Source organism: Anoplopoma fimbria, chromosome 18 (genome assembly GCF_027596085.1).
Source record: "Anoplopoma fimbria isolate UVic2021 breed Golden Eagle Sablefish chromosome 18, Afim_UVic_2022, whole genome shotgun sequence".
Taxonomy (NCBI): domain Eukaryota; kingdom Metazoa; phylum Chordata; class Actinopteri; order Perciformes; family Anoplopomatidae; genus Anoplopoma; species Anoplopoma fimbria.
The window spans coordinates 22,806,003-22,817,975 of NC_072466.1; the positions used below are offsets into that span (position 1 = coordinate 22,806,003).

The window sequence follows — 11,973 nt, forward strand, 5'->3', positions numbered from 1 at the left end:
TTCTGTTCTGTCAGTTTTATTAAACGAGTTACAATACACTTTTACATGACAGGAGGAAAATCATATTAGGATAAAAGCATGGGTGAGACAATTATACAAATGCACACAAACACTTAACGTGTGTGAATAACTACATGCTAAACACTACCAAATAATTTATCTAGAAGTTTTAAATTTTTACATTTAAAGTCAAAATCCAAATCAGAAGCAACACAAAAAACAGGAATGCCTTTGTATGTGCAAGCTGCAGAGGACACATGCAGCTGGTAGAGCTTTAACACATGATAGCAGATGACTAGAATAACCACACACACACACACGCACACACACACACACACACACACACACACACACACACACACACGCAACGCTACACAGCACTGCTCATTCCCGGTCGTGGGTGCGGGTTAGGGAAACCAAAATGAGCTCGCTCTGGTGTCTGTAGTGCCACAGCTGGAGTCCTGCTCATACACAACTGAATCCATCCGACAACGGCACAAGCTAAGGACTTAATATACATGTAACGGCATTTCCATATGTAATACTGCAGACAGTGTAGTCAACTATCGACCGATCAAAGCCATCATCGTCTTCACACAAGCGTCATATACAGCTACTGTTCATGTCACATTAGGTTTTATAAGAAAAAGCATGCAGCTCAGTCTTTCAGAAAGAAAACTAAATCCTCCTCAAGGAATACACAGGACGTATTTACAATGGCAAACAGCATGGGGAAAACCACTACAACAGGCTGCTGAGGATTCACAATGACGTTGCAGCAGAGGAGTCAGGTCCTGTCAAGAGCTGTGGCGGGACGATCATCATCCCCAGACTACAGGGCCCACAGCCCCCCCCAAACCAAACAGTCCTGAATCAGCCCCCGGCCCCTCTGCTGCAGCTGGGGGCTAGCAAGCTACTGTTTTATTACTGACTTTTTTTGCTGAAACAAAAACACAGGTGAAGCGGAGCATGGAGGTGTTTGTGCGTGAGCGGTGGGACAGTGTTTTCAGTCAAAGTCTCTGTTGACCAGGACCAGCGGAGCCACCAGCGTCCACACGTAGAGGGCGATGCAGATCCAGCTGGAGGAGATCTTCACCCACACCGACGGCCACTTGCTGGTCATGGCCTGGTAGTTGATGTCGGGGCTGTGGAGAGAAAAACAATAGATGACAGATTTATGCTCTGTGGCTATGAGTCTGGCTTCCAAAAACTGTAAAATGAAGTACAAAAAAAAAAAAAATGAAGATGAAAGATGAATGTGACAGGAGCTTATATAAACTAGTGTCATCAATTCACCTAAATGATGACTTTGATACGATACCCTGGCTAACTATCGGGATACTGAAACTTTACAATGGCAAATACCTAAAACATAAGGAAAAGTAAGTGAATAATAGATGACAGAACATGGAGCATAGAAATATATTTTTCAAATGTAGTAATTAAAAAAAAAAATAATAAAAATTGTTTATATAAAAAATATAATTTATATATAAAATATAATAATATTCAGTAATCTGATGTCCCTTGAAGACTCTTTTACATCCGACATAATTCGAAAGCGGCTAAAAAAATTGACTGCGATGATTCAAAATCTGTAAAAGAGTTTGAAAAGCTGACTGATATTTTAATAGGTTAAAGTTTTGTAACCTGTTTAAAGTTCAAATGAAGGCTGTAGCTGAAGGTATGTGGAAGAAGTTCAAGTTTAAAGTGGAGCAGCTTTAAGAGGATTTGAAGATCCTCTTCATTGAGCTACATTGTTGCAAAATTAAAAAAAAATAAAATTGCTGGTGTTCAATGTTCGGTTGTCAAAATCCATGGACACCTTCATGTTCTTTTGGTGTTTTGAACAGTGGCCGTCACTACGAGCAATAACGGAAACATTTGTCTTATAGGGCGGGCGTCAGCACTGTTGTTGTTGTTTGCACTGTTAGCGCCGTTAGAAATAGATGTGCTCTGAATTTCACATTTAGCACCTTTATAGTAGCAGTACTTAAAAAAAAAAAAAAAAAAAAAAAAAAAAAAAAAAAAGGTTATGGTACCGTTTTTAGAAGCAGGGCATTGGATACTTTTCTAGTATCTCTATAAATAGCAACACTACTATTGTCATTATTCAAAATTACGCATAGCAACATATATTTTTATTTAGGTAGAATAAATAAAGCATGGGCAAAGCAGAATTAGAATCTGGTCAATCCTGTTACCGTCAGTAAATGTGTTAAACCATAGGATGGCAGCAAAGCCAGTAGTCTGGATTCAACTATTACATATTTTTAAGAAGTGTTCAGAGTAAATGTGCCTCTTTTGAGGAACTCCCTGTCTTCCTCTGTGCCATCGGGCTCAACACTGTAACGCTGGGTGACGTTTTGCCTACCTGTACCAGTTGGTGAGAGTCATCATGATGTAGAGTGAGGCCAGGAAGAGCATGAAGTGGAAGAAGGAGTAGGAGTAGGTGACGCCGTCCTTCTCGTTGTCCACGGCTCTGCTGGCACCGCTGCCCTCCTCGAAGCTGTCGGCCTGAGGCCCATCCTCGATCAGAGCCGACTCGTCGCTGGTCAGAGTCAGTTTGTTCACCTGGGTGTTGGACGAGTTACGAATACTGATGGACAAAGAGGAGGAGGAGGAGGAGGAGAGAGGACATTGAGACGTCAGCTGCTTTATCCAACAACAAAACAAGGTGACAGACAGGTAGTTTAGGCTGCAGCCTGCAGGTCGCTAATTAAACTGATTAGTCTCTTCACAAGTTGCAAGATGATTAAAAAGGCAATCCTCACCTGGAGTAGAGGACACACATGAGGAAGAGGATCAATCCCACAATGCCCTGGGCATCCCACCACTGAACCACGTGGTCCTGACCGGCAGGACTGGTGCTGTTCAGCCCGATAATACCCAGAAGGCTCGGGTTACATTTCCTGTCTGTGAGCCATAAGAAAAAGATTTTCAATACATGCTATGTGACTAACGGGTAAATGTAGGCTTTATTTCTCTTTACTTGCGTGGACTTTAGCCAGTGTTTCCACCAGTTATGTAACAGTAACAAACACTGTGTTTACATGCACCTAAGGAGACAGCCTATTTCAGCTCTTGGAAAAGTAAGAAACCCTACCAGGCTCATTGGTCATGGCAGACCAGGTCAGGTACATTGTGTACAGGGTGACCAGGGAGGACTGCAGCAGGCCAGACCGGGGCTGGGACTCCTACACAGAGAGCAGAAGGAAAATCAATCGAAGTCCAAGTCACAAACAAAAGCACTCAGCGTGTATCTGCTGAGCATCATGGAGGGAATAGCACACGTATTTTGGCTTTAAGTCCCAGAAATGAATGTGAGAGAGAACCTGGATCGGAGGCAGGATGGACAGGACCGAGGCAGCCACGCACAAGAGCATGTTGATGCTGATGAAGACCTTGTTTTCGGTGCAACCGTCGGAGTGGGTGTAGTAGACGTAGAACATGACCAGAGACACCAGAGACAACATGTAGTTCACAGCGGTGACCGACAGCAGAGCTGTGAACACAAAGTAACAAGACAGACTTACCGCTAGGCCTTTCATTAAGAATCCAACACTGTTAAACCGGCTTTACAGCCTTTTACCTGAAAGCTACGAGACAATCTGATTTACTCTGACATGAGTTTGCATGAATTCATTATCATTTCTGTCCTTATCTCTTTATGGTTTCTCTTCTTCATAACAACAAATACATGTCTTAAAGAAATACAAACTACTACTGACTTATTTTTGCATGTTGACATACTTTGCGGTAAAACATTTTTTTTAAGACATTTTTATTTTTGTTGTCTACACTGAAATTGCCAAGCTATAAATAACACTGAGCTTTTTTTAAAGGTTATTATTTGATCAAGTTTTTCTCTGTGATATAAATCATCATAATAACACCGTCACCATACCTGCATACCAGCAGCGAGAGTTGCCCTCCTCCATCTTCTCCACCCAGGACTCATTCCAGGAGTGGGCGAAGTCAATAAGTAGGACCAGCTGGATGAGGATGAAGCAGAAGGCTCCAGCCATGCCGATGTAAAACCACACTGTGGAAGACGCAGAGCGAGGTCAAGCTGCTACAATGTCACAGTATCTGCGGGGTCTCATTTTTGGACCTTATTATCACTTTGAAATGATATTATAAACTAGAATATAGACAAATCTATCAAAACCTGTTCTGAGCCAGCTATGATGGGCCATGATTGGTTGCCAGGACAGAAATACAAAAACATAACAACAATGTCCCGTAAAAGCCATGTACCTTCCCGAAAGTTCATTAGGCCTTTACACAACGGGGGCAGGACCAATAAAAGAAAAATGCCAAATACTCGCCTGCCAATATTATGGCTAGGGATTTTATTGGGAAAGGTAAGAAAGGAAAGGAGTGGACCTGGTCTGCGAAGCCTTTGGCAACGTTGAAAGAAGTAGAGTTTGCTAATAAAAAAACAACCTTGTTCTGTAAAATGATGTCGCTTTTTCGCGGTGTGATATTCGCATTCTGTGTTATAGTACTCATGACAAAAACTAGAGAGAAAAATATATTGACATGCAAATTAATCTCACGAAAACACCACCCCGGTATGTAAAGGCCTTTGAGCTAATAAAATCCTTTAAGAACCCACAAAACTTAAGGCTCTCTTTTTTGTGTTCATATATGGTTTTGGACAGCACTGAATAGACAGAGTTGTTTTCTATAAAATGTTTATGTAGGGCCAGACAAATCCCTATAGAACTGATACCTGAGGTCTTGATCTACCACCACAGAGGGACAGATTTAAGATTCATATTTGTCTCAAAAAATAGCCTTATTTTTTGCATGTATTTTTAGCCTTCTTGGTTTATGCCTAGAACGTAACTAGTTTTTCCCTGTCTGCCCGTTATCCTATTTCCCAGGAAACGGGATAATTGGATTCTGGGATTAAACCCTTGTACAGACAGTTGCATTCTACATTTCATTTGAGAGGAGAAAAAACATAATGGACAAGAACAGTTACCAGTAGTGAAGGGGCCTTCTGAGATGAAGAATGATCCGATCGTGATGGCAGTAGCAGCAGCAAACTTAAAGAACCAAAACCTGGAATTGAGAGGTTTTTTTCACATCAGTCGCAGGCAAAAGATGCAGAACTCAATTCTTGCACAGATTAGTGCTGAAAGGATCAGTCTACGATCAGAAAGCTAATCAATAACACTTCTGATAATGGATTAATCATTTAAGTAACTTATCAAGAAAACTTGTTCTCTTTCCAGTAAGGATGTGCTACATTGATTTCTCTCTATAATGCCAGTGATGTATGTCCTAGCAGACAGACAGGGTTGTGGACGGACGGTTGGATGCTGACTCACCCGTTGTGCAGCCCAGCTCGAGGGTCCTGGCTGCTCTTGACTTTAATCATGAGCAGGGAGAAGAGCAGGAAGAACATGGCCATGCCGAAGCAAATGCGGTACACGGCCTTGTAGCCGACCAGCACATCGCAGTTCACGTGACCCTCAATGCCAGGAATGGACGAGCCCGTCCCTCCTTCACAGAAACCTGGAATCTAAAGCGGCACACGGGACAGAAGCTGTGACGCTGCAACCGGGGAAGCCATTTTATGACAAATCACAGACTTTAGTTCAGAGAGCTGGTATGCAGCACAGAACAGAGAGTCCTACTCCCACTAAGAAAGCTGCTCTGACTTTCCCCCAAATGTAACTCTGATCCCTTTAGGGAAGTCTTCTCAAGGCGTTTCAAGTGCTTCAATAAAACACTCTACTTCATTTTTTTAAAACACCAATACACAAATGTAAATATAAATGGTGTATGTGTGATATGGCTGACCCAGATACTTCAACGCCTCCACTGTTGCCATGGTAATCCACTTCCAAATCAGTACTCCAATGCAGCTTTTTTTATGCAGCTTTTTAATTATTACAATCATTATCATTATTACTATTAAATATGCATTACACCAAAAAATCCCAAATAGCCTATGAAATAAGGAATAGTAATCCCACATTATTCATCAACATTAATTATTATGAGTTATTCTCAGCGCCTGTGGCCAGAGCTCTCATTTATGAACAGGTCTACACGGACACATTTTTTTCTTTTTTCATATGCGACCAATTTCACTTTGAAGCCAGTGTATTTTGGGAATTAATGCTCTGAACCAAGCCAGGTCTTTCATTGTATATGCTGGCATAGGCTACATTCTATTTATGTATTCATTTTGTTTATAGGCCTGCATATGAGCTAATCATTTTTAAGGGTTATCGATTATTGCACAAAGCTGTTTGCGTTTCAATGAAAAAGGAAATTTACAATTTTTGTCCTCTTCTCTATTTGATAACCATAGCACAGTAAAGGACAATACCAGTAAATATAACTACATGTTAGAGGAAAGTATGCCAGCTTGTGTGGTTGTTGTTACTGTCGTTTGTTTTGGTCTGAGTCAAAAAATAAAATAATTGTCATTTTGATATGCTTTTATTTGCTCAATGGCTTAATTTCAAGATTTTAAAATGGTGCTTTTGAGTGATTCTTTCTGGAGAAAGTTTGTTTTGTTTTATAGATCTCTGTAATCGATAAGTCAACCAAATCGTATGATTGTTAGTTAGCTAAGAATTGTTTTGAGGACAGCCCTACCCAGAATAATCTGTAAACAGGTGCACTGAGGTGGCAAATGACCAAATAACAACAGAAGTTGTATAATTTCAAAGCAGCTGTAATGCATTGTTGCATGAGTTGCAATTTTTTAACTGTACCAGGGGGCAGGTACAAATGATTAAACAAATAAAATAAATGTTGTATCATCTTCTTTGTCATATACCTTTAAGTAAAAAATAAAAAGGGATGGAGCTCTGACCATGATTGCCATCATTATAGTGTCTCCGATACAAGTGGATCTCTCATGCAAGTTTATTTGCTTTTCGGACAAAGTAACATGAACACAGATTCATAAATTAACACACATGTAACAAAATAACTATATTATTGTCTCCACACTTTGCTGCAACTTACCCAAAACAAACGCACCTTCTCAATAAAAGCAGCTACTAACCACACCACATTTAGCAAATAAAACAAATATGAAAGGCGTCCGTTGAGGGCGGCTGTGGCGTAGTGGAGAGCAAGGTAGTTCTCCAATCAGAGGGTCGGTGGTTCGATACCCGGCTTCGGCAGTCGATGTGTCCTTGGGCAAGACACTTAACCCCAAGTTGCTCCTGAAGGCCATCGGTGTGGACTGATGATGAATGTTAGTTAGAGTCTGATGGTGGCACCTTGATGGTAGCCTGTCATCAGTGTGTGAATGGGTGAATGATATGTAACATACTACTGACTGTAAGTCGCTTTGGAGAAAAGCCTCTGCTAAATGACTGTAATGTAATGTAATGTAATGTAAGGCTGTAGTCAAACTTTGAAGTTTAATTGGGATTTAGTGAGTCAGTCGTTGCAATGTCTCCTCAGTAAATAAACTTTAATGTGACGCTGCTCGTGCTACTGCAAAAGTCATGTTCTACATTCATTTACACCTACATCAGTGTGTCACAGGGTTAAACTAAGTCATCAGTGTGTGAATGGGTGAATGATATGTAACATACTACTGACTGTAAGTCGCTTTGGAGAAAAGCCTCTGCTAAATGACTGTAATGTAATGTAATGTAATGTAATGGTCCAGTTTAGGGACAATTTTGTTGCAATCACATAAGATTTTAATTATTTACATGTATTTATTAGTGAATCAAACACACTACTTTATTTGTTTTATTTTCCTTGTTGCTGTCAAATGTCTGGTTGTATTTATGTGTCTGTATCCCGTAACCACATAGGTCATCAGGTGGTTCAATGATATGTAACATACATGACTGTAGTGTCCTTGAGCGAGAAATAACTCTAATGTAATGTAATGTAATGTAATGGTGGCCCACTGCTCCTCCAGCAGGTCAATAAGATAAGATCATCCCCATTGTGGGACTAATATCCTATTCTTTCCTGTCCTGTAATAATGAATTATTAAGTCTATTGCAGTCCATACCTTCTTGAGCTGGCCCTCCATGCCGGGCATCAGCATGACGCAGGCCACGCCCACTCCCAGCAGCAGGAAGAAGGCGTAGATGAGGCGCGTCACGGTGGAGTTGTTGCCGCTGGGGCAGCACCGACACAGCAGGCAGGGGCGCTGCCGCACAGACACGGGACCTGCACACAGACCAGCACACAGACCAGCACCGTTAATGTGATGGACGGACAGACTGCTTCACCATGTGTGTCTGTGTTTACAGCCTGTCTGTCTCTGTCTCTGGGTAGAGATGATACCTGATCCTCTGTTTACATGGCCGCCGCAGTGTCGCAACAGCTGCTCTGGTGACGTCATCGACATGTTTTGTTTACAATAATCACCAACATTAAAAACACGCCTAAATACTGTAACGAAGCATAAGCTAACAACAACAACAACAACAACAGAGCATCCAGGCTGTTGTTATTCAGGTTAACGTGAGCTGTTGTGACGTAGCCCTACAGCTAGCTTACACAACGACAGTATAAATATAAATATATATATAAATAATATATATATCTCAACGATAGACTTGGTGTTAGCATTGCAGAATAGCAGCTAATGCTAATGCTAGCTAGCCGCTGTGTGTGCGGCCTGCTGTGTGATGCGCAGTCATGACAGCTCTAGTTTGCAGTGAAGCAGCAAACAACACATCCGCTGCTTCCACTGGTTCCACTGGTTCCACTGGTTCCACTGCCGACGAGAGAAACAGAAACTAATGCGTCACTAACCCAGCTCGCCATGGAGCACAATCCCAAAACGGCTCCCATGATGGCCGATGTGTTTCCTTGTCTTCTGGTCCGTCGTTAGATGGCTGCTGCTCTCCTGCTTTCCCAGAAGATGGATGATGAGCCCCCACCAGACTGCTTCTTCTTCTTCTTCTTCTTCTTCTTCTTCTTCTTCTTCTTCTTCTTCGGAATAAAGTGCGGTAGCTTTGCTGCCCCCCACAGGACGACTGCAGGCAGCACATCTATGTGTTACATAAATACATACACATAAATACAATCAGACATTTTTGAAGCAATTCCAAGTGAAAATAAAACAAATAAAGTAGTGTGTTTGATTCTCTAAGAAATACATTTGTAAAGTAATTAAAATCAAGCAAGTAATTGCAACAAAATTGTCCCTAAACTGGACCATTACATTACAGTCATTTAGCAGACGCTTTTCTTCACTTGATTTATTCCCTCAGTTAACGCTGTAAACATTAGCTTATGGTCTTAATTGTAAATTTCAAGTCTCTTCTTTATTACAACATAATGTTCATTTAGTAAATTATGATCCATTTAGAGTCAAATAGACCCTAAAGCAGGGTATGCTTTAGGGGTGGGCTACCTTGTGATTGACAGGTATCTACCTCGGCGTTGTCCGTGATTTTTGTCTCAACTTAAAACAAAACCACAGTGTGTTTTCAGTTCATGAAAGTTAGTTGTAACATTTTGGTCACATAAAATTGTCTTATTCAGCTTTCGATTGTGCTAAGCTCCACCCAGTGTCACCTCTGGTTACATTACATTACATTACAGTCATGTAGCAGAGGCTTTTCTCCAAAGCGACTTACAGTCAGTAGTATGTTACATATCATTCACCCATTCACACACTGATGACAGGCTACCATCAAGGTGCCACCATCAGACTCTAACTAACATTCATCATCCAGTCCACACCGATGGCCTTCAGGAGCAACTTGGGGTTAAGTGTCTTGCCCAAGGACACATCGACTGCCGAAGCCGGGTATCGAACCACCGACCCTCTGATTGGAGAACTACCTTGCTCTCCACTACGCCACAGCCGCCCCATTATTCTATATGACACAAGCACGCTGGAGTGGAAAAAATAGCTGGAGAAACAATATGTAGCTTACCATTGTTGTACCATAAAACTTTCTTACACTGTCAGGTATAACTTCTTCCAGAGATCATAGCAGATTTTTCCATGCTTGGATGTAGAGCCGGCTTCATTTGCTGAATGAAGACCATGAGATGCGGTTAAAAGTCGAAGCTCTTTTTGCCACTTCACAAATCTTAAAACTCAATTTACTGCTGTTTAGGTTGTTCTTCCTGTTAGGATTGGCAAATTCAATTGTTCAAAAGTACATTTAAAAAATTTGACAGTGCTCACAAAGCATGTTGGGCTGGATGTTCTGACAAAGATTATTTATTTTACAATAAGTAACATCATTGTAAGCACATTGTTGACAGCAACTCCGATGCACTACATCAAACGGGATACAAAAGGCCATTGAAAGAGGAGCATCATGAAAGTCCCTTGTAAATAATCCAGACATGAGATTATATACAGTCATGAAGTGGACAAAGAAGCAGACCAAACAAAGTGAACAGCTTTATCTTCGGTCCGTTCAGTAACCCTGTGATGTCTCTCCTGTCAATCGACAGGAAAATATATTGCTTCCAATGTTATGTTTCAATCAGAATTAGGACTTAAATAGGAAGAACAGACAAATAATACAAGGGATCAAACAATGCTCCTCGGCCTGGAGCACGTTATTCCTCTCATTAAGCAACAATCTTTCTCATGGTGTGCACACTGAGCAGTAAGAAGAATCATTCAGTTGGATTTGAGCAGTAGGGCGTCTCAGCACTCAGTCTCATGGAAACAAACACTGAGGCCACATTCACACTGGTGTTAATACAGCTAAAAATGCACCATACGTGGAAACACGGTTCAGTTTATAGCAGTGATTTCAGAATGGCTGTCGACAGTGAAATGGCAAAATCAATAGAAACATAACCGAATATCTTTTGCCTTCTTCATTTTCAGCTGGCAAATAGCAGTTTTGGTAAGGATTAGGGTTTACTACAATGAAGCATATCAAACCTCCATTCTGTCACTTCTCGATCACTGACTGTATTTCATTAAAGCCGAAACCAACAACACAGCAGTTTGCTAATGGTCATTATGGTTAGCTCTACTCTACTCATTGTTCTTTTCTGAGGCTCGGCAGGAGCTTCGTCAAGTCTAAGAAAGTGACAACATAGTGATGTCATCAGGGTTTTTTCAGCGGAAGTGAAGGTAATTAAATAAAAAACGCTGTCACAAATCCAATTTCCCTAAATTCAAGAACCCATCCAACCACCTGAGCAGACCCTAAAATAAACTCTCAAATTTTTATTATTTCGATTTTTCATCAGTTCAATTATTTACTTTCTGTAAATTCAATGTCTCAAGATGAAGGTCTAAATGCTGTTTGCGGGTGAATAAGCTACTGAATGCTTTTTTGTGTGTAAAAGTAGTCAAACTTAGTTATGATAAAACTAAATATATTTGTACCAGCCTTTAAAATATCCATCATGTGAAAAAATACAAAGGACAAACCCTCAGTAGCTGATGCAGTATTTACATACCAGTGTAGCTTTGCGTGATACAAAGACGGTAAATTAATTCATAGTCATTCATACTTTAATTCTCCACTTGTGCACTGCTATGCAAGTATTAACTGACTCTAGACTGCGTATTACTTACTAAGCTCATCATTGGATTTGAGCAGGTGGAGTTATAAACAAAATAGATTCAAATCAGATAATAAGAAATTAAATGAATACAGCTTTAACAAATGGACGTGTGAAGCACAAACCTTTCTTGACAGATATAAAAAGAAAGCAGATTAAATACAGTAAAAGTACATTACCATCTATTTACATGAATGATCAGTCACTACTGTCTACTCACAGTCTTTGATCACAGTGAACTCAACAGTTTCACTCACTTTTCTATTTGTTTTAACGACATTCTGCTCATTCATTTTTCAGATACATGTATTTGCCTTGGTCACTGAGGAGGTGTAGATTTTGTTCACCAATACAGGCCATTAAATGATAACCAGGACCTACCTGGGTTATCACCCAGCCGTCCTGCTCAGGAGACCGGGTACAGCCAGCATATTTCATCTGTATACAACTTTGGGCAGACTCTGGAGG

The 11,973-nt window shown here is 40.8% G+C and overlaps 1 protein-coding gene across 1 annotated transcript; it reads right to left on the reverse strand.

The window, feature by feature from the left end:
* On the reverse strand, positions 1-8,891 carry LOC129107251 (serine incorporator 1-like). The gene is given in 11 exon segments (XM_054618687.1): positions 1-1,145; positions 2,375-2,599; positions 2,775-2,916; positions 3,107-3,197; positions 3,336-3,505; positions 3,908-4,045; positions 4,994-5,073; positions 5,343-5,536; positions 8,015-8,151; positions 8,154-8,175; positions 8,767-8,891. Coding segments are annotated over 11 exon segments (1,377 nt in total). The 5' UTR covers positions 8,806-8,891; the 3' UTR covers positions 1-1,006.
* Between the last annotated feature and the right edge of the window lie 3,082 nt (positions 8,892-11,973).